Below are 24,039 nucleotides of genomic sequence, written 5' to 3' on the forward strand. Positions count from 1 at the left end.
TTTAAATTGGTTTAATTAATTAAAAAAGATGACATAATTGTGATTTTAACCCTATTCCGTAGTTAATTAACCTCTGTTTTGGATTTAATCAACCAACTTGTGTACAAGTTCAAAAGTGTCGTGGTGCTAACATCAAATTCGAAACTCTATTACTAGTTATTTCCATTATGCAGAGTTTAATTTTGCGTTACAGCATGTGAAAGGGGAACGAAATCAATCACAGCTGGTGCAGATGAATGAAGCCACCAAAGTATTGCTCATCTCTGACCACTCTCACTATATAAGACCCAAATCTCGGCACCTCCATCACTATTTATTCGCTGTTTCATCGTTTTCGAAACCGAAGACTCTCTTCTTCACCGCGCTGATTGAAACCGAATAGGATTCAGCTGAGAATGGGGCACAGTTCGAAGAAGAAGAAGCGCGGAGGCGGGAGCGGTCGCCGGAGCAAGGGGAGAACGCAGTCCAAAGATCACGCTTCTCAATTTGGCGCCGACGATTACGACCAGCTCTCCGAAGAGATAACCGCAGTGTAAGCTTCTTCTCTAGCTCCAACGCGCTTAGCTATCAGCGTGGATTTGAATTTTATGCAGTTCATGTGTTTTATTCGTTAACATGAAATGAATGCACATGTTGTTGCTTGTTTAGATGCGCTATTTTCCAAGAAGACTGCAAAGTTCTTCCAGGCTCGCCTCCTCGTATAGTTATTAAGCTCAGGTATTTCTTATGATTTTTTTTTTCTCTTCATGTGATATTATGTTAAATAATTTATATGCAAGTCACTCAATAACATTTTGCCTTTTGTCTTATGTTTTACAATGATGGTTCCAGAATCATATCTATCACGCTTTCTTAGTAGTTAACGGTTTATAAAATCTAACGCTAGTGAAGGTGTATAACACTGATATCAGTCCTTGAAACTAGAAGTTTAATGAGTTTCTAAAAATGCAATCAAGATAACGATTTAGAGTGATGATATTGACAGGTATTTAGCGACCAAGATGACAATGAATGGTTAAGTTTGGGGACTTGAATGAATTCTTAGACTAATTTGAAACTTTCTTGGTATCAAGGACTAATGTGACAACATTATACACTTTTTGGGATCAATAATGGTGGTTTACTCAATTAAACTTTGATAGTGCATAGAAAAACTTTGATATATAAATTAATGTTGCTAATAATTATCTCTCTTGTTGTTTGTTGTTTTCTGCATGAAATTGAACAGGCCTTACTCAAAGGACATGGGTTATGAAGATCTAGATGTTTCTGCTGCTCTTGTTGTCAGGTATGTTTAGTTAGTGACCCTTACTTTTTTTTGTTAAGGGGATCTTTGTTGCTGACTCGCTGCCAACTCAATCACCATTTCTTTCTCTTTCTTGCTAGGTGCTTGCCTGGGTATCCTTTCAAGTGTCCCAAGCTGCAGATTACACAGGAGAAAGGGTTATCAGAAGCTGATACTGATAAGCTTTTATCTCTCCTCCATGATCAGGTCGAACACTTGTGCTGTTGTTAGCTTTGTGATCATATTTGTGTCAAGGATGAAATTGTGGTTACTCGGGCTTTGATGCTTCTGGTGCTTAAGAGTACTGTAAGCAAATATAAGCAACCATATCTTGGGGTGCCAAAGTATATAGTAAGGGAAGAGGTTACCTAAAGGTGGATTTGCTACTTGTAATATGCAGAGAGACTGGGAAACCTTGACATATTCTTGAAAGCCCCACCCCTGGCCCCCCACTCCTCCTTGGCCCCATAGGTTCCTTTTTGGTCTGGTTTTATGCTTTTGTTGAATCTTGTTGCCCCTCTTGTTGTATTTCTCCTTTTCTTTATCACCCCCACATATATCATAAAGCACAGTACATTTTTGTCATAGCTGCTGGTCTCTCTCTTGTACTTCCCCTCGAGAAGGAGCAAAATGTATTTATGTTTCATTTTCCACTTTGTTCTTGTCCTTCTCAGGCTACTTTAAATGCTAGGGAGGGACGAGTAATGATCTATAATCTGGTTGAGGCTGCTCAGGAATTTCTTTCTGGTATTGAGCCAATTGGCATATCAAATGATTCTGTGAGTTCACTATTCCATATTTTCTGTTTAGATATAATAACTACTGTTATTCTCTGAAGCTTTTTATTACAATAACAGCATTGCTTTTTATTTTAATACAAAAACAAGTTTGATGAAGTCAGTGTAGAACTGTTGATGCCTTTTAATTTCAAAATTAACCAAGAGCCTTTTTTACTTTATTGCTGCTAATGCTTGATCGGAATCTGTTTTATAATTTTTTATATTTTAATTGTGCTTGCATGTAGCTTTTGATGATTCATCTCTAAATCAAGTTATTTTGCTGTTTAAATTGATTATAGCATGTTTTTGTCCTCCTCTGTAGAAGCTTCTACATTCAACTGTGGAAAGCAATGAAGAAATGTTTACCAAGGATAAGACATCTTTAAGTAAGAAGGGTTCCTTTGTTTATGGTTTCATAGACCTTTTCAGTGGCTATGGAGAAACGTGGAGTTGGGGTTTTGGAATGGATGAAACTGCCAGGAAAAGTTCTTCTCTTCCCTTGTCTAATTTAGATGGCTCAAAACAACGCTTTGAGGCTCATGAGAAGAAATTTAATAGTAAGGAAATGCCGTTAGTTATGCAAGAACATCCTGCCGAATTAGGTACTGTCGAAGAAGTTATTGAAGATAGCAAAAGTAGTTTATCTTTGACTAGTTCAAGTACATCATCAGAGGAGGATTTTGTAGGAAACGATAATGAAGGTGAGAAAGAGGTAATATATGATTTTGTTCTCATAAGTTCCATGTACTGCTTGTTTTATTTAAGTCTATTGTTTTCTTTTGTTTCCATGTCTTCTACATTAATGTTTTGGCTAGGGCAATAATTTTAGATGGACTCATTGTTGTTAAACTATAGGAAATAGAGAAGCATTTAGCCTAAATTGTCTGTTTCTACAACAATGCGATTGATTTATTTATGTTTAGAAAGTAAAGTCAATAGAATAAACAGAGAAACTTTGATATCTTCTAGTAATAAAGATATGATACATGAATAAATAATAAATGTTACTAAACATTTATGTATCACAAAACATGATGGTGTCATTTGCACGTGGTTGATCCACCTGGTGGGGAAGGGTTCGATGTTGTTGTTGTTAGATATGTGAGTTTGATGTTTGAAATCATTGCACAATGAGTTAAAAATATGAAAAAAATGGTAATTTTATAATTGGACGAAATTATTGTATATCTGCATATGTCATCCTATGCCAGGCTTTTGCAGACCTATTCATGTTAGTCTTCATCAGAAAAGCCTTGCCTAGATGGCCTCTTTTACCCAGACCCTACCTGAATTGATAACTTTAGTTTCTTGCAACAGTTCATCAGATAGGTCCAGCTTTGTTCCAATTTACCTAACCAAGATAACTCAACACAGATTTTTATGATGAAATTCCTTGAATTAATGAACTGTGCCTCCTTTCTTTCGGTGGATGGCAAATGTTTCATGTTTAAATGAAATTTAGAAATTATGTCATTGTTACTCTTTTCTTGGTATTATTGTAATTGGCTTGTATCTCTTTGAGACATTTGTTTGCGTCAAATCCTTCATTTTCTATCTTTACACCTGCAGTATTTTATTGTTGATAAGTATACAACTGAAGATAATGACGGTATTAATGAAAGTGAGTCTCCAAAGGCTCTGCCTTCTGACTTCTTGCCTCATCATCAACCATCTCAAACAATTGAAAAGGATATACTAATGGTAAAATTCTAATTACTGTTGTCAGCTTCACTTCACATGAGAATTCTGCTCAGCATTGATTTGGGTTTCTTCTTTTTTGTATTAGGTTCACATGCTTCGCCTTGTTTGTGCTTCTAATGGATCATTGGCTGACTGTTTGCCACAAGTGGTAACAGAGCTGTATAATATAGGGGTACAAAAAAGATCACCGGTTCATAAAAAATAAAAATATATTATTGCTTTAATTTTTAGATAATGTCTATTCTGCAGTTATCCTAATCCTTTTGAGTTATATTCCCAGATCATTTCTGATTCAGCACGTGATATGGCATCTAAATCACCATCCATTTTTAACAAAACATTTGATCGTGTTTTCCACAAACACCTGGTTGGCAAATCACTGGAACATTTGATCCATTTCTCACCACTATATTTCTTGTTACTTATTTCATCTATATATTTATTGTCTAGGCTTCATCGAGAATATCTCAATTTTGGAACCCTGATCTTGGAGGCTCGAACACAATTTCCCATACTTCACGATATTTGAATGACTTTGAGGAGCTGCGTCCTCTAGGTAAACGAATGTCATGAATTTCTATTTTGAGTTATGTGTATGTATAATATCTGTTGTAGTTTTACTTTTTTGTAGATGATTTTGAGTTCTTGCACATTATGTTCCTTGGAAATTATAAGAGGAGTGATTCCAGATATAGCTTTGGAAAAAATAGGGTTAGAGATCTCAGATTAACTAAAGATCAACCAGTTATAGCTCAATCTCACCTTAGAAACCAATTTTGTGAGGAGTCTACTTTCTAAGATGGCATCAAAGCCTATCCTAATAATGATTTTTGGGCATATCATGTCACTCCTTATTAAGTTGCTATCAAACCATCCACAAATATCTAATCTAACACACGAGAAGTCCAGTACTCGATGTGGAAAGTGTGTTGGAGATCCCACATTGACTACAGATCTTACCATATTATAGTATATAAGTGGGTGTAGACCTTATTTTACTAGTCGGTTTTCTGAGATTGAATTAAACTTAAAGTTCATTTTCTAAATTGAAATTTCTGATTTTAGAAAGTAATTCAATTTTTTATACTGTTATTCCTTTTCTTCAAATGTGAGACTTTGGGCTGCAAATGAGTGCCGATGTAACCCTTTCCTGCCCGTCCCTGGAAACAAAAAAAATTAATTTATTACACTTCAGCTGCATCTTTGAAAATAGTGCTTCTTTCTTTTATGACTATCGGATGAAATAGTGTGTTGTCGAGTGGTTAATTAGGTTTTCTCATTTTTACCTAATTTCATTTTTGATCCATCAACTAATACTAATGTGTGAGTGTGTGACTCCCACAATGACAACCAAACATAAATATTGTAAATAGAAGATAATGTTAAAAAACAATATCAACAATATCTATCAATATCAAACAATAGCAAAAGTCTATGTTTCCCTAATTAACATAAGACGTCATATATCTAACAAGCTTGAATTTAATCCTCTAAATTTTTAAATACAACCAAATTCTCCAATCAGTTTTCTTTTCTATTAAACTCTGAAATGATTTTTTTTTTCACCAAATAATTAAAGGTTTAGCACACATATAGGAGAAAAGAATGTTATGAAAAGTTAAAATGCTAGAAATTTGTAGGATATGAATTTAGGGTTGTGAAGGGAAAAGATTTAAAATTTTCGTATTTTGGACCAAATATGATGTCTTGTTTGGTGGATTTTCAGCAAAATTTTGAATGATTTAAATGATTCAATTCAGAGATTTTGAGAAGAAAATGACATTTGGAGCTTTAAGAATATAAAACTGATAGATGGACTTAATTCAATAATTAAATTAATAGGACTAAAATTTAACAAAAAATATTGGGGACCAGAATTGGACATTGGTTATAATAAAGGGCCTAAAAGTGCAATTAAACCTTTATGTTTCTGTTGTAAAAGTTTTGCTTGGCCTTTGAAACAGGTCATGGTGGTTTTGGTCATGTTGTGCTGTGCAAAAATAAACTTGACGGAAGGCAATATGCAGTAAAGAGAATTCGCCTTAAGGACAAAAGCATGCCTGACCGAATATTAAGGTAAACCTTAATGAGCTCGGAAGGAGCTAGTTAGACCCTTGGCAACACTAACTGTTACTCACTTCTGATCTTAATATATATTGTTTAGAACAAATTAGTTGTCCTTTTTCCAAGGCATTTTATAGGTTCTATGAAATATTAAACTCCCTCACCTTGTTTTTCCCTGTTAAATATTGTGAATATGCGTTTGTATCACTAATAACAATAATTCAATGCATGATTATCACAGTAAATTACATTGTAACCATATTGTATAATATTAGAAAATTTTATGCAATTTAATTGTTTTACATCTTCAATTTCTTTTAAGAAAGTGGGTTGGATTGTTCATCTGCTCTTTCTAATTCAATTCCTGCATGCTAAAATTTATGATTAATTTTGAGGTTATGGAACATGTTTTTTGAAGCTGTAAGCATATTTGTTGAAACTTGATCCTCTTTAGAAGTCTGGGATTGATTTTTGTTCTGACTTAAAATACGTGATATTTATCGTATGGGTATTGGGAAGTCTGGTTGGTAGTTAAAAGTTTGATAATCTGATAAAAATATTAATTGTTGTGGTGTTTGATTATGTCCTAGTAAACTAATCTTGTTAAGTTGTCAACATTTTCTCTCTTCTTGGTTTCCTTAATGTATTGTAGTACGTGTGGTTTCATGACACTTTGTTTGCTCACAATTTTGTATTTCATCTACCTGTCTTAGTGGGCCATCTATGATTTTATTGTCACTACAATTATTGTTCCAAGATGCAATGGTATGTTTGGCCCAACTTCAGTTTTACCTGTTAGTTACTTAAAGATAAATTAAAAATTAAGAACTTGAAATGAAAAGTAAAAGTTGTTTGTTAAATTTTACCTTTTTTAGCCTAAATTTGCTTTTAAATTAACGGTAGTTTAATCTTTTTTTAAAAGATTTAATTTTATTTAAAACTATTTATCTTGTCAAATCATAAAACATATATATAAAATAAGATATGCTATAACAATTAAATTTAGTTTTCATAACAGTATTTTAAAATAAAATGTTAAAATACAAATGTTTAATAGTTTTGTTTTTAAATTTTTTAAAAATAATTTAATTCATATTTTTTTAATGATAGCACTTTCAAGTATCCTTTATATTCTTGTATATATTGTGAATGATGCTTTAGAAGTTAACTTGCATTCTTCATCTTCTTCATATACAAAATATTCTACTACATGTACCCAGTTGATACTACCGCTCACAATTATAAAAATTTGAGACAAATAAAATCTCCACAATATTAATAGTAAAAAGTTAAATGGAATCGAACTTTGCCTTATGTAGAAAAGCTGCACATAAGCCACTCCTGCTAACATATATATAAACGTTTATGTTTGACTCAGCTTCTCCTTTGAGGAGAAGAAAATTTAGAAATAAGCTGGCCCAAACACTACTTAATCTTTCTTTCAGTCTCATTAATAATGTTGATTACTACTTATCCTTTATTCCTTAAATTGTGTTCTCAAAATTAATCAAGCCATGAATAGCTGCATTAACTAGTTTCTCTTGTATCTTTAATCATAGCAAAGGAACCAAGATAAGATTTATTTGATTTATAGATCTTAGAGCCAGAAGAAAGGATGTATAACAGTTTAACAGAAGATGCAGACGGGATTCATTGAAATAGAGAATGGGAAAAATAATGTCATTTGACTGCTGTCTGTTTTGTTCATTCTTCCATCTTTTCTTCTGTTTTCCAGATAGATGTTTTATTTCCATTTCTTGTTTATCTATTGTGTGAAAATCAGGGAAGTAGCTACACTTTCTCGTTTACAGCATCAACATGTCGTTCGGTATTATCAGGTAGAACTTTCTCCTTTTGTGGCCATTTTTTTACTATTGAAACATTTTCTGTTTCTTGTTTAATTTATTATTTCCTTCTGATTCTGTATTAACTGAATTTTTTGTTATTTTTCAATATAGTAATTTGTTGTGGATACTGCTTTAATTATATTCCAAGAGGATACAGTTTCTGGTAGAGTCAATGAGTAGAGATACATATATAACCTTTCCTTTATCTATTTCCACATTATTTTCTGCTTGTATAACCATACAATTTCCAGGCATGGTTTGAAACTGGAGTTTCTGATTCTTCTGGTGATTCTGGTTGGGGTTCAAAGACTACACTAAGCTCTACTTTCAGCTTTACCGCTGCAACTTCCAATGATGTCTTTGGGCATGAGAAACAGCTTGAATCAACTTACCTTTATATACAAATGGAATACTGTCCCAGGTAAGATTTTCAGTAAGTTCTGTTCTTTGCGTTCCAATTTATTTGTGGGACCATACTTCAATGATAATAAGCTTGTCAAAAACCCATCCTTTGTGTATGCTTCAAGTCTAGTGTTCGCCCCCTTCTAGGTATGGTAAGGAAATATTATTTAGAAGCATAGAATTGCTCTTTTTTCCTTTGTGCAACAATTTAGGATTTTAAGTCAATTGATCCTTTGATTAATGTTACCCAGTTGATTATGTATAAATGATATAATGATATAACGAACAGCCTTTCAGTTTGTGGCTGATTAGAGTCTTGGGAGTTATATTTGCAAATATCATAATTTCCAAAACAGAGATTTTATTCATACTGAATGATACACCAATAGTTGTGTGTGAGCTATATGCATTAAAACCTAATGCAGAACAGGAAAAAGAAACAAATGAATTTAAAGTTAAATCCCACGATCCGAGGAATGTCTAACTGACAAAGGAATGAAATGGTCTTACTTTGTCTTCAAAGGATATAGTCTGTATCTGCAGTTTTCTTAAAATCTCTGATTGACTAGCACAGTTTTCTAGTGCAAATTAATAATGAGTAAAATCAAAGTCTCTAGACAATTTTACTGTCACATATTCTGGCCTCAGCCTAGAATCTTATTGACTCTACAAATAGGTAGGAATGGGAGTAGAGTAGAGACTACGTAGTTCCCAAATTCGTTGGATACTGTATTACACGCAAGCACAAACTCACAAGCCCTCTCATTATTGTTGTATTCACTACATTTCATTCCTTTTCTTTTGTGGGTGGATTTGTCGGATATAAAGGACTCTTCGCCAGAAATTTGAATCATACGATCATTTTGACAAAGAACTGGCTTGGCATTTCTTTCGTCAAATAGTGGAAGGCTTGGCACACATACATGCACAAGGAATAATTCATCGGGATTTAACACCAAATAACATATTCTTTGATGCTCGCAATGATATTAAAATTGGTGATTTTGGTCTTGGTAAGATCCTGATTACATTACATGTTTATTTTCTTTCTCTTTTCTGTATTTTTCAAATATTTACTCTATCTTGCTTATTGTGACAATGGATACCTTCAATGTGTGTGAATGATGCTTATGAATTTTTCAGAACTTTTTATAGGCCGAGAAATTTGTTTATATATTCTGGTCTTAGTTTGCACGCACAAAGTTTGTTTATCAAAGTTGCATTTCTAATTTTGTGTTTAGGATCAATAGTAAATACCTGCACATATATGCAATTTTTTCCCTGGATTATTATTCTACCTGTTTACACAGCAGTGGCTTACCTTTCTTAGAGTGGAAATAGGCTAGGCCAGACCACACTTTGGTAGGTACCTCTGACCTTCACTAAAGAAATTAAGTCTAACTCTATCCTATTTACTTGTTTTAGGGCTTTTCTGAGGTCTGGTCTGAATTGCATGAAAGTCTGACCTAACCTACATGAAAGTCTAGTCTGACTTGTTAGTCTATTTAAGTTTGTTATAAAACCTTTAAAGGGCCAATGGGATTATTGTACTATTGGCCTCATTAAATTTATTAATAATTACTATTTTCTTATATTATTATGTAATATATTTATTCTGTATATATATTATCCATAATAATGTATATACATGTATATAATATACAATAATAAATGCTTATTTAAAAATTATTTTGTAATAAAGTCCTTATACAAAATATAAAATTATCTCTATATAATCTTACAAGTTTTATTTTTTAAGTGAGTCAACATGCTCAATAATTAAGAAAGGTAAATAAACGAATAATTTTATATTATAACAATTTTAATATATTAATAATACTAAATATTTGCTTAAATGGACCAATATATATATTGGACATAAAAGACTCTCTGAATAGTGTATGATCTCACATTTTTAAATGCCTGCCTTATTTCCTAAATTAACTTGGCCTGGCCTGGATCTGTGTAAGCCAAGCCGTAGGCCTTGTCGCAGATCTTGAGAAGATATTTTGGATGTGCCAAAATTGATGTGTAAAATTTTTGAAGGTGCTAAATATATAAAATATACTAAAATTAAAACAAATTATTTTACTTATATATTAATATATATATATATATATATATATATTAAAAAAAAATTGGAGGGGGGCTAAGGTCCCCTCCATGGAGAACAAAGCCCTGCCACTACATGACCTATTTCCACTCGTCTCAATATGGTTTGCCTACTTTTTAATTGAAAAATCATATAGAATTATTCCATATAATAGTTTAAACATTCAATTCTGGAAGGGAGTGATGGTTGTTTTTAGATGCAACATCAATTTTTCTACTTTCCCCCTTTTCCAGCCAAGTTCTTAAAGTTAGAGCAGCTGGATCAAGATGTGGGCCACACTGCTGATGCAACTGGAGTTTCCATTGATGGCACTGGACAAGTGGGGACATATTTCTATACAGCTCCTGAAATTGAGCAAGGATGGCCCAAGATTGATGAAAAGGTTCATAGCATTCATCATTATTTTATTCTAATCAGTTGGTTGATTCCTGTTTACATCTATGCACCCATATAATCTGTTGATTTATGCCAAATCATGTGATTCTTGAGTTTATTTGGGTTATAGGCTGATATGTACAGCTTAGGAGTGGTTTTCTTTGAGCTTTGGCACCCATTTGGGACAGCAATGGAGAGACACGTTGTTTTATCTGATTTGAAACAGAAAGGGGAAGTTCCACCAATTTGGATTGCTGAATTTCCAGAACAGGAATCCTTACTGAGGCAGTTAATGTCTCCAGCTCCTTCAGATCGCCCTTCTGCCACAGAACTTCTGCAAAATGCATTTCCTCAGCGAATGGAGTCTGAATTATTGGATGGCAAGTGATTATGACATTTTTTTGTGCATTCTGATACTCTGTATTCTCATATAAAACCTACATATTGCATTGTTATCAGTCAACTAATTCATTTCCTAATCCTATTAGATGAGGTTAGCTATCTATATAATACAACATTTGGTTATAGTTTTTTTCCAAAAATCTGAAACATTTTGAGTGCCTAGGAGTACAAATATAGAAACAATTTGATGATCTTGGTAAGTGCAGTTAATAATGCAAATTAAAATGTCACTATTGGTACAGACTGTTGGCATCTAAGAGTTACATGCCGTTTGGGACTTTTTTTTAAAGTACCTTGCATTTTCCTGAACAACTTTTAATTCTCTATGTTCAGATATCCTTAGAACAATGCAGAAATCAGAGGATACAAGCATATATGATAAAATTTTAAATGCTATCTTTGACGAAGAGATGCTAAGCACAAAACACGTTCGTCAGGTTGGTAGATTGGGATCAGTTGGAGATAGCAGTTCATCCATTCAGTACACAGAATTTGAAACAGAGGTTCGGGATTATGTTGTAGATATGAGCAGGGAAATTTTTAGACAGCATTGTGCAAAGCACCTTGAAATATCAACAATGAGATTATTGGAAGATTGTCCACAGTTTAATAGGTCAATATCTTTTTAATTTATTTTCTGCCTTATGGCAATTGTTTATGAACTTGTCAGCCTAGATATAAGATTTCTCTTTTCGTTCTATTTTTGCTTAGTAGAAATGCAGTTAAACTTCTGACGTATGGAGGAGACATGCTTGAACTTTGCCACGAGTTGCGTTTTCCGTTTGTGAACTGGATTATATCTAACCAGGTACTGAATATTTAGCTAAGTTTTATTGTGTTTAAATTTGGCAATTGCATATAAGATGGTCAATCTCTTAATAACTGGTATACCATTAAAGGCAGGAGTATTTTTGGTGGTGTTGTAATGTTGGATTTGTGGATGCAAACTCGTGTAGAGTTATTTGACTATTTCTCTAATATGCTTTTAATAGACAGAAAATAATGTGGTTTGAGTATTAAATTTAATGTATAAACCATGCTTCAAGATTCACTTTGAAATTCTTTTGCATCATAAATTTTTTTAATGAACTATAATAGTAGGTCAGATGGCATTAGTGGATTGACGTGGTAATGTAAAATAATGATCATAGAACTTGGTCTTCTATATAATGTGCTTTTGTGCTTGTAAGTGGTAATAACTCTGATGTTGATGGTCTTTAAACACAACGGCTATGGGATTTCTTAAATCCTACTTAAAAATGGAACTCTGTTAAGATATAGAGTTAGCAAAATGAGTTTATTGTTCTTATGAGTGTGTTTGAAATGTAAATTAAATTGTGCTTAGTAATTTGGAAAATAGATAATGAATTTATTTAGATCCCATGGACGACTTTAATGTTCTAGATTTAATAGTACATTCAAATATGGTGGAATTGGTTTCGATTTGATTTGACATTAAATAGATAAGCTATTTTACCCATGCTAACTTTTTAATTTTATGTCGGAGTCATGCCTAATAGTCTAGCTTCACAATGAGAGATGTTATATTAAGGGTAAACAATTAATGTAATAAAATTACATAAAATCAATTCTATGGTATTGTGAGGTTCCAAAAATAAGATTCAATAATCCGATTTTTCATAGTAAGTTCCAAACACGAGATTAAATTTTCAAATCATATAAAAAGAAATCGAACCAATCACAGCACAGCCTAATGCTGTTCGTAAAAATTCTAAATTGAAAATGTCAAAACAAGAATTTTACAGATGCAGTTTTTTTACTTTTCTGTAGTGTTGCTCATATCATCTTTGCCCCATGCAACAGAAGTATAATATGTAGAGGTAGAAGAAATTTTAATATTTGAACTGCATCTAAAAGAAATATAATGTCCTTGGCAGTTTTTCAATTGCTTCTCTATTATTTAAGCTGGATTTCTGCACGGCATAAGTATTGAATGTGAAACAAATTTACATGATATGTAGAAATCTTCATTTAAACGGTATGAGATATCATATGTCTTTAGAAGAGCAGTTGGACATTCATCGCCAAATCGCTACCTTCAGGTACTATTCCACATTTTATTTCTGATGAGTTTTTGTTATTGTTCCTTTCTTTTATCGAATCAATTTGAGGGAACTCTACAAATGAGATCTGATCATTTTCCTTTGTTGGGTTTCCTCATGTATTCTATGGTGGTTTGTGATGTTTTTTCATGGAACTTTCCTACAAATCTTGTTGCCTGTTCAAATCATTTCCCTCAGGGGGATTTTGACATTATTGGTGGCACTTCGGCATTGACAGAAGCAGAGGTCATAAAGGTGAAATTTTCTACTGCATATTGTTAGATTTTCTATTTCACTCTGGTTTTGTTTTCTTTTTTATTAAGCTCTGCAAGTCGTTATAAGTAGTTATCAATGATAGCATTATGATGCTCAATAGTTAGCTGTACAACTTGGTTGTCAGTTGAAGCTCAAGTCCTAGATTTCATTCCATGGTAAATAAATTTGTCCTTTTTTATATTGTTTTTGAAATAAAACTTGAGATATGACTATATTTCTTGAAATATTAGTTCTCAGCCATATGAATTTATATTATAATCACTTCACAGTTGGATCCCCATGTTTTAGGGAATAGATAATGTATACTATTTAAAGAAGCTTTCCTAATCTAAATATGTGAAGATAATAAATCCTTGTAAACAAGGAAATACATGACTAAGGAAACAAGGAAATAGAAGACATTGAATCTCAAAAGACAGAATCTTCACTGCCCAACATAAAATTTATTCATTCTGAGCTGAAATCCTTCAGACTTGTTTTGTATGATGTTTGACCATTTTGTGGTATACTAAACTTCAGCTTATTTACTAATTGTATTACAGGTCACAAGGGACGTAGTCACTTGTTTTTTTCATGCAGATTCATGTGACATTCATCTCAACCATGCTGACCTTCTGGATGCAATTTGGTCATGGACTGGAGTCAAGGTAGAACACAGACTCAAAGTAGCAGAGGTATGTAGTCTCAGTGATGCAGTCATATGGCCTAGATTATTAAGTTTGTGGGTATCTAGTATAACCATATTTAATTTTCCGAAGCTTCTCTCCATGATGGGTTCTTTACGCCCACAATCCTCAGAAAGGAAATCAAAATGGGTCGTGATAAGGCGGCAGCTTTTGCAGGTAAGAAAATTTGTAAGGAAATCTTGCATCTTTGGCTACAATTAGTATTGTTGGGTTGTTTTAGTTTCATTTTGTTAACTATAATGTTGAAAGAAAACAGTTTTAAATGAAATTATTCAGTTAATTTTAATACTTTTCAGGAACTGAATTTAGCAGAGGCTAAGGTAAATAGGTTACAGACTGTAGGTTTAAGATTTTGTGGATCTGCAGATCATGCACTCCCCCGTTTAAGAGGAGCTCTTCCATCTGGTATTATTCTTATAGTTAGATTGTAATGTACTATATATGTGAGAGAAGAAAGTTCATTCTTACTGGCAATAGTAAACTGTTGCAGATAAACGTACATTCAAGGTACTTGATGAGTTGTCTGAGCTTGTCAGTCTCCTGAGAATATGGAAGATTGAAAAAAATATATATATTGATGCATTAATGCCACCAACTGAAAGTTATCACAGAGATTTGTTTTTTCAGGTACCATAATCTTATAGTTTTTTCTTTTTTCCCCTAAACTATTAAACCTTTGTTATATTTTACCAACACCAAGATTGCATTTTGTAGCAAACACTTCTCAATCCTTATTTGGGATTTGTCTTTTCTAAATATGAACTGCTGGATTGGTCCGGAGACTTGGAGTTGGAGATACTGTGTCTGTATATGAATAGCTTGTATCCCTCAATAACCTTCTTAGGCATTACACAATGATTGAAGATTGAGTAATGCAAAGGCAACATTTATATCTTGCATTCTAGTTTCTACAATTATTTTACGTTGTCTGTATCTATCTGCACTCTTCCAAGCTATTCTTTTCTACCTAGTTTTCCAATTTGGCTTAAATTTGGAGAGAAACAACTGGCTGCCCTCCCTGGTGACTAGTGATGCTACTTGCTATGTAATCTTCGACTGTACTAGTTTGTGTAATCCAATTAAAATTTCAAAAGGATTTTTTAACATAGTGGGTTGAAACCTTCCTTCTACTGCAACTTTGAAAGCGTCCCATGTGGGATTGGGGTTACATGTTTCCCACCATTGAAACCAATTTAATATCTTTCCTTCCAAAGCAATCATCACCGATTGCATTCTTTCTTCTTCAGTTACCTCCTTCAACCGAAAATACCACTCCAGCCTATTTGTCCACCCATAAGCTTCTTCACTTGCAAAGACAAGAACATCAAGTTTCCTCCACCGTGAATGAGAATTCGGATGGCCCCTATCTTCTTCTGCTCGTGGTCCAATTCTTTCATTCACTTTGGATGAGTCGTCAGATGGTTTCCCACCATAAGATATCTTTTTCAAAACTACCGCAAGTCTGCTAATCAAATTCTCGAGCCGTTGGAAACTCTCGTGATGTTCCTTTTCTGCTCTATCATGATCTTGCACTATCTTTTCCAGCCCTTCCAATCTTGATTCCATTATTGTATTCACCATGTCCCACACAGCTACCACAGGGCCAAGAAAGAAGCTCTGAATACCAATTGATAGAACCACGAAAAGTATAACTGGAAACAAGACTCGGTCATATAAATCTATTGCTTTATTTCCAATTCTGCACCTACAATGTAATAGGCATAGAAAGGGCTTAGAATGTTACAACATATTTTCCTCAGAGGTTGTTCGAGAGAATCTCACTCTCCACAATAATCCTGAACTTTTCCTTCTCTTCCTCCCAAAAAAGCTGCTCACCTCCTAATAATACTATTTATAATAGTTTGTTACAGTTATGTAATTACAACTATACTAACTACCTTCTCTTTTCCTTCTTTTGTAAACTGTATCAAACCTATAAAAAATGATTGAGATTGAAAGAACTTATCTTGATTCAAGTGCCACATAACGAACAATTAAAATTATATAAGGGTATAATAATTTCATGATGTTGCTCGCTTATGTCATTTTGTAAACAATAGTCTGCTTGTTAATAAGTGATATAGTGGTCCCACGTGATTAAGGACCGTTAGGTTTTGAATAAGTCCATCGTATTATTAGGAAACGCTAGCTAGATATCCGCATAGTCAGTTTTACAGTTTTCTATACTCCTGTAATGCTATTTAATAGCCTCAGTTATTATCCAGTGGATAGTGAATAAAACTTGATCTTCTATTTTCATCTTTTATATTCACAAGAGTCCAACATTGTGGTATCAGAGCTCCATCACGGGGCCTGATCCTAAATAGAAGCCGCAGTCTTCTTAGCATAACAAGCCATGGCGTTCGGAAAGCTCATTTGTGCAGTTTGCTATACCGAAGTTTGACGGGCATTACGACCATTGTGCACTGCTCATGGAGAACTTCTTGCGTTCAAAGGAGTATTTGGGGCTGGTGCAGAATGGCATACCTGAATTTGCAGAAGGCACAATGCTCACCGACGCACAGAAAAGGAACATTGGTGATCAACAATTAAAAGATTTGAAGGCGAAGAACTATCTATTCCAAGCATTAGATTGTTCGGTCCTAGAGACAATTCTTAAGAAAGATACAACAAAGGATATATGGGATTCATTGAAACAGAAGTATCATGGCACTTCGAGTCAAGCGCGCCCAGTTGCAAGCACTTAGAAGAGAATTTGAAATCCTTCACATGAAGGAGGGAGAATCTGTGAATGATTATTTTGCCTGCACACTTACTATCGCCAACAAGATGAAAGCTAATGGTGAAGACAAAGGTGATGTTGCAGTTGTTGAGAAAATTTTGAGATCCATGACTCCTAAGTTTGATTATGTTGTGTGTTCCATTGAGGAGTCTAAAGATACTGATACACTGACCATTGATGAATTACAAAGTAGTCTCCTTGTACATGAACTACGCTTGACGTCAACATCTCAGGTGATGGAAGAGCAAGCCCTGCAAATTGCTCATGTAGATCAACAGATAGAACAGTGGCACAATCGTAGTGGTGGTCGTGGAGGCTTTGGACGATGAGGAAGAGGACGCGGTAGACAAAGATTTGATAAATGCACTGTGGAGTGCTATACGTGTCACCAACTTGGACATTTTAGTTGGGAATGTTCAAACCAAAGGAGAGAAGCCAACTATGTTGAGAATGAAGAGGAAATGCTATTGATGGTCCACAAAGACATAACCAAGGCAACAGAGGACATTGTGTGGTTCCTTGACTCTGGATGTAGTAACTACATGTGCGGGAAGAAGGAATACTTTTCAGATCTTGATGAAACTTACAAAGATTCAGTCAAACTGGGCAATAATTCCAGTATGACAGTAGTTGGCAAAGGCAATGTTCGGTTACACATGAATGGGATCGCATATATCGTTACTGATGTCTTCTTTGTGCCAAATTTAAGGAACAACTTACTCAGTATTGGTCAGTTACAAGAAAAGGGACTTAGTATTTTGTTCAAACATGGCAAGTGCAAAGTGTTTCATCCTGAGCATGGCTTAGTTATAGAAACTAAAATATCTTCCAATCGCATGTATTTACTGCATGTCAGCTCTCCCTCAGCCAAATCTACTTGTTTCCACACTGTTACGGAAGATAAAATGCATCTTTGGCATTGCAGATATGGGCATTTGAGTTTTCAGGGGTTAAATACGCTTTACCAACAAGATATGGTATATGGTTTACCAATGATGAAAGCACCAACTAAACTGTGTCAGGATTATTTGATTGGGAAACAATCACGAGATTCGTTTCCAAAGAAGAGTAATTGGAGGGCTACACAGGTTTTGCAACTAATTCATGCAGATATCTGTGGACCAATCACACCTATCTCTAACAGCAAAAAAAGGTATTTGCTCACCTTCATTGATGACTTTAGTAGGAAGACTTGGATTTATTTCTTAACTGCAAAGTCAGAAGCTCTTTCTATTTTTAAGATTTTTAAAGTTCATGTTGAGAAAGAAGCTAACTCATTAATCAGAAGTTTGCGCACTGATAGAGGGGGAGAATTTATCTCTCAAGACTTCATCAATTTTTGTTCTGACAATGGTATTCGTCGGCAACTTACGACTACATACACTCCACAACAGAATGGGATTGCAAAACGCAAGAATCGAACTATTATGAATATGGTGCGAAGTATGCCCTCAGAAAAAAAGATGCCTAAAACTTTTTGGGCTGAAGCTGCCACCTGGTCTATACATATTTTGAATCGGAGTCCCACATTAGTAGTGAGAAATAAAACGCCAGAAGAAGCCTGGATTGGAGTCAAGCCTTCAGTTAAGTATTTTCGAGTTTTTGGATGTCTATCTTATGTTCATGTGCCTGATGCTACACGTACCAAGCTAGATGATAAAAGTAAATGTTGTGTTTTATTGGGGGTCAGTGAAGTATCAAAAGCTTATAAACTTTATGATCCAGCTTCACAAAAGATCATCATCAGCAGGGATGTTGTGTTTGATGAAGATAAAGGTTGGGATTGGGATAAGAAGTATGCAAAAGTCATCTCATGTGATTTAGAATGGGATGATCAAGATATGGATGCAAATGACCAGCACGAGGTTATTGATGTCGAACATCAGGTGTGCCATGATACCTCAGAACATGATCCTAATATCTCACAAGAAGGTATTGTTTCCTCTGATCGCATGACAGTAGAAAATACCATTAGTCCTTTTCAAAGGTGTAGAAGACCACCGTGTTGGATGGCAGACTATGAAACCGGAGAGGGGCTCTTTGAAGACAGTCCAGAAGCTAATTTGACTATGTTTGTAGCTGGTGAACATGACCCCACAAACTTTGCAGCTGCTGTACAAATTCCAAAATGGAGGAAAGCCATGGATGAGGAGATGAAAGCAATAAACAAGAATGACACATGGGAATTGATGGAACTACCTGAAGGAGTGAAGAAAGTTGGAGTAAAATGGGTTTATAAGACCAAACTCAAAGAGAGTGGAGAAGTGGACAAGTACAAAGCTAGACTTGTTGTGAAGGGGTATGCACAAGAGTATGGAGTAGACTACACTGAAGTATTTGCACCAGTGGCCCGCATGGAGACAATTCGCTTGGTGGTAGCACTTGCAGCTCAAAAGGGATGGATACTTTATCAACTAGATGTAAAGTCAACCTTCTTGCATGGAGAATTGGATGAGACCGTGTATGTAGACCAACCTTGTGGTTATGAGCAAAAAGGGGCTGAGCATAAAGTATATAAGTTGAAGAAAGCCCTTTACGGGCTTAAACAAGCACCACGCGCTTGGTATAGTCGCATAGAAGCATATTTTTTGAAGGAAGGATTTGAGAAGTGTGACTATGAGCATACTCTCTTTATAAAGAAAGAAAAGGAAGGTACCATATTAATTGTTAGTTTGTACGTTGATGACCTTATTTTTACGGGCAATAATGAGTTGATGTTTGAAAAATTCAAAAGCTCCATGAAACATGAATTTGCCATGACAGACCTTGGTAAAATGAGGTACTTCTTGGGTCTTGAAGTAATGCAGCGAATAGATGGCATTTTCTTATGTCAAAAGAAATATGCATTAGAAATATTGCGACGGTTTGGAATGGATAAAAGCAATCCAGTACAAAACCCAATTGTTCCTGGTGTTAAACTCACAAAGGATATTTCTGGTGTAAAGGTTGATACGACTTATTATAAACAAATTGTAGGAAGTCTTATGTATCTAACATCTACTCGACCCGATATGATGTTTGTGGTGAACTTAATTAGCAGGTACATGGAGAATCCTACTGAAATGCACTTAATGGCAGCCAAACGAGTGCTCAGATATTTAAAGGGAACAATTGAGTTTGGAATTTTCTATAAAAAAGGAGGAGACAATGAACTTCTAGCTTCCACTGATAGTGATTATGCAGGTGATTTAGATGATAGAAAAAGTACTTCTGGTTATGTTTTCTTATTGTGTTCAGCTGTTGTTTCTTGGTCATCAAAGAAACAACCAATTGTAAGTTTATAAACTACAGAGGCAGAATTTATAAGTGCAACATCATGTGCTTGTCAAGCCATATGGTTGAAAAGAGTGTTGGAAAAATTGTGTGGTATGCAAAACCAAGCTACTACTGTAATTTATTGTGACAGTAGATCTGCTATTGAGCTTTCAAAAATCCAGTAATGCATGGTCGCTGTAAACGTATTGATGTCCGATTTTACTTCCTTAGAAATCTTACCAAAACTGGAACTGTCAAGATGATCCACTGTGGGACACAAGAACAAATGGCTGATATTATGACCAAACCATTGAAGCTGGATACCTTCCAGAAGTTACGCAAATCACTGGGAGTGTGCGCAGAATCTATTATAAATTGATATAATATTCAGTTTAAGGGGGGATTTGTTAATAAGTGATATAGTGGTCCCACGTGATTCAGGACCGTTAAGTTTTGAATAAGTCCATCATATTATTAGGAAACGCTAGCTAGATATCCGCATAGTCAGTTTTACAGTTTTCTATACTCCTGTAATGCTATTTAATAGCCTCAGTTATTATCCATTGGATAGTGAATAAAACTTGATCTTCTATTTTCATCTTTTATATTCACAAGAGTCCAACACTGCTTGGGTTATACTGGAAAAGAAATGAAATAGTTGTTATAAAGGATAATTAATCAGAACTAAGACGTATCAAACTGTTGGTATGGAGTTCAACTTGTCGAGTAATAATTATCAGTCTAGGCCTCTGGGTTATATTGTTTTATATGAAAGAAGAATGAACTTGAATCCATCAATCAACGAGTCAGTTTTTATTATCCACCTTTGTTTATTTCCTCACTTGGTTTTCACTAGTGTTTTCAACATCTAGCATTCCATGTGAAAAAGATCATCAAGATATCTGTTGTGTATATTTTTATGAAATTGTTATAATTAGGAAAACCATGGAATATTTGTGAAAAAGGTTATCAATGTTCCATAAATTTTGCATTTTTTCTTGATAAAGAACTGGGTACATTTAATTTTTAAAATATTTTTATTACTTGACGGTTCTTTGGAATTGCATATCATGGATAAGAAAGGCTAGAATATGTGTTAGTGATTCTGATGAAGTTGAACTTGTCTTGGAAGGTATACTTAAGGAAGGAGAACAGTCCTGGATCTCTCTCTGAAGGTGCCTTGCTGGCTGTTGGTGGTCGATATGACTACTTGCTTCATCAGCTGTGGAGAAGTGACTCTGTAGGTTATGCACACACTTTTTTTTTTCTGATTGACCTTGAGATGGCTTGTATATTCTATCCTATTTTTCTTTCTGTATTTCTCTGAATGTTAGACATTTTAGAATGTGCAATAATCATGTGTGCCTATGCATTAACAATTATAGAATTCAATTTCAATTTGCTTGAATCACAAATTGTGCTATTTATAAACTTGTCATGCTTAAACTCTTTGGCCTGAATTTGAAAAAGCACCAACACCTCGTGTTCAGGTTTGTCCTTCATGCTCCAGATATATGTATTGATCTTAACCTTTTCCCAAACTTATGATGTCAATGATCTGTTACTGATGATGTCTTATGTTTCACTTGCATGTGCTTCAGTTTTGACGTGTTTGCTTCTTGCAGTTCTAGACAACTTAAAGTTTCTTTTCACTGTGAATTTTATATTGTTTCTTACATGTCTTCTCTGCTATCTAGAAAGGAAATCCTCCCACTGGTGTGGGGACTAGCATTGCACTGGAGACAATAATTCAGAATTGTCCTGTAGATATCAAGCCCAATAGGTCATTGTCTTTCAAGTTACACTTTCCTAGGTCATGTTATTTTAACATTTTAATAAATCCTTGACAATTGGGTTATTATCTTTTCAGTTACATTTTTAATTTATAGATTAACACATGCAGACCATAGATAAAGCTTGATTAGTTGGTTTTCCTCAACTGTTTCAGAAACGAAGGCACCACCAATATTCTTGTCTGTTCTAGAGGTGGAGGAGGTCTCCTGGTGGAGCGCATGGAGCTAGTTGCGGAATTATGGGAGGAGAACTTTAAGGTTGAAATATCCAATCAATTATAATCTGCTTATTGTTTTTTTTATTTTATGAATTGCTTCTGTTCACTCATCTTTCATATCATCAGGCTGAATTCGTTCCTACCCCTGATCCCAGTCTTACGGAGCAGTATGAGTACGCTAATGAACATGGTATCAAATGCCTTGTCATCATCGCAGATACAGATTTCTCCTTGACAGATTCTGTTAAGGTAATGTTCTCTGCAATTCAATTCTCAAAGGGTGGTTCTATAGCGATTTTATTGATCTCAGGGACTGTTGCATTAAAAGAATTCTGTTACATGACTTCCTACTTCATGTAAAACCTCAGACTTTGTGTGTGTGTTAGCTATGCAAACTGAACTAGGTCATTGTTCTAGCTATAGATACAAATAATTCTGCAAGGAAGAAGTTATGTGCAGTGCTAACTAATTTACTTATGGCCTCCAGGTTCGACACCTTGAACATAAGAGGGAGAAAAGTGTGGAGAGAAAAAACCTAGTTAAGTTTCTATCGGATGCCATGGCAACACAATTTAGAAATCCCTCCATTTGGATTTGATCGAATGTTAACAGAAATGCAACTGCTTTGCCTTCAACATTAATAGAGGGAGTTTTTACATACTGAATATTTTCGGCAATTGTACATTATCAACGTGGATGCCTTCCATTTTTCACTTTTCAAAATGTAGAACTGTAGAAGAGAATTCGTGTATATCAGTTTTGCAGCTGTCACCGCCCTTCCCTCTCTTCCCTTGTGCATGGTTGTGACTTCCAATGATGTAAGTATGTACATAGTATATGAGTAGTTGTAATTCCTTTTGTGCTTAAAAAACCCTGTAAATAGTGGCTATTGATGACCCATTGTAACTTTTTTTTTCCTTTTTACATTACATGAGTATTTTAACCTTTGGTTTTTATGAAATGAAACTGAATAAGTGTTTGATACTTATAGAATGATTAGATTTTCAATCTCAACATAGTATTGTAGGGACTTAAATAAAAGTTGTATTCTGTTCATCCATATTTCACTATGGGATGCTTACTTTATTCTTCTTAGTGTCCAGGATTTTCCTATTTTATTTTACGCATTTAGCCAACGAAAATGATATAAAATTTTTGGAACAAGGACACCGAACAACATCGGAATTAATTTTTGGATTAACATTTTAGAATATTCTATAATATTTTTTTATTATGGCATAACATTTTGGAAACAATATAACTGTATTCTCTAATATTTGTCTTATAACTATACAATTTTGAAGTCCACTGGAATGTCCTTTCCAATATGCAGCATACAATCACCAAAATAGTCTTTTATCAGTTCATGTTTTATAATTTCCAAAAAACAATATCACTAATCCAAATTTGAATATAAGTTAAACACCATATATGAAAATTTTAAGTTTAAAGTGGTTTGAATCTCAACTCAAGTTTTATATATATATATATATATATATATATATATATATATATATATATATATATATATATATATATATATATATATATATATATATATATATATATATATATATATATTCTCTCTAATAAATTCATTCGAAAGAAAAAAACACTATTAGGAATATCACTTTAGATTAAAAATGGTGTCAATTTATTATGTAAGTTTGATTTAAATCATATATATATATATATCTTTTTAATAAAGGTTTAATACGTATTTTGGTTCCTCTTTTCGTAGGGTCTGTTCAAATTGGTCCTACTTTTTTTCAAAAGTTCACTAAGATCCCACTTTTCACAAAAACGATGCACGTTAGTCCTTTTTTAGGTTTAATACGTGTTTTGGTCTCTCTTTTCGTAGGGTCTGTTCAAATTGGTCCTACTTTTTTTCAAAAGTTCCCTATTTTGATCCCTATTTTGATCCCTCTTAGTGAACTTTTCGTATTTTGGTGAGCTGTACATTTTTCGTTGAGGTGAACTTTTGAGGGATCAAAATGTACAGCTCACCAAAATACGAAAAGTTCACTAAGAGGGATC

The 24,039-nt window shown here is 34.2% G+C and overlaps 1 protein-coding gene across 4 annotated transcripts; it reads left to right on the plus strand.

The window, feature by feature from the left end:
* The first annotated feature begins 132 nt into the window (after nt 1-132).
* LOC108340280 (eIF-2-alpha kinase GCN2) lies at nt 133-22,986 on the plus strand. 4 transcript variants are annotated; one of them, XM_017577542.2, is made up of 29 exons: nt 133-532; nt 649-717; nt 1,229-1,288; nt 1,387-1,492; nt 1,960-2,064; nt 2,387-2,776; nt 3,634-3,765; nt 3,851-3,937; nt 4,046-4,132; nt 4,216-4,321; nt 5,730-5,841; nt 7,613-7,667; nt 7,928-8,097; nt 8,907-9,091; nt 10,425-10,573; nt 10,697-10,946; nt 11,302-11,581; nt 11,680-11,776; nt 12,951-13,031; nt 13,230-13,286; nt 13,850-13,981; nt 14,066-14,149; nt 14,290-14,398; nt 14,484-14,620; nt 21,124-21,231; nt 21,689-21,774; nt 21,940-22,042; nt 22,129-22,251; nt 22,490-22,986. In XM_017577542.2, the coding sequence occupies exons 1-29, from the start codon at nt 396-398 to the stop codon at nt 22,598-22,600; spliced, it is 3,708 nt and encodes a 1,235-aa protein (XP_017433031.1). In that variant the 5' UTR covers nt 133-395; the 3' UTR covers nt 22,601-22,986. The 4 variants fall into 4 exon arrangements, with proteins under 4 accessions (XP_017433031.1, XP_052733994.1, XP_017433033.1 ...); XM_052878034.1 differs by having other exon boundaries at nt 14,484-14,500; XM_017577543.2 differs by having other exon boundaries at nt 134-532; nt 11,683-11,776.
* Nucleotides 22,987-24,039: the final 1,053 nt, after the last annotated feature.

The sequence above is a fragment of the Vigna angularis genome, chromosome 5 (assembly GCF_016808095.1).
Source record: "Vigna angularis cultivar LongXiaoDou No.4 chromosome 5, ASM1680809v1, whole genome shotgun sequence".
NCBI lineage: Eukaryota > Viridiplantae > Streptophyta > Magnoliopsida > Fabales > Fabaceae > Vigna > Vigna angularis.

Excerpts from the sequence above, each read along its gene's own strand:
- LOC108340280 (XM_017577542.2), top strand. The coding sequence starts at position 396 with ATGGGGCACAGTTCGAAGAAGAAGAAGCGCGGAGGCGGGAGCGGTCGC. Across the intron at positions 7,668-7,927 it reads ATGTCGTTCGGTATTATCAG|GCATGGTTTGAAACTGGAGT; the intron begins GTAGAACTTTCT and ends TACAATTTCCAG. Across the intron at positions 14,621-21,123 it reads ACAGAGATTTGTTTTTTCAG|GTATACTTAAGGAAGGAGAA; the intron begins GTACCATAATCT and ends TTGTCTTGGAAG.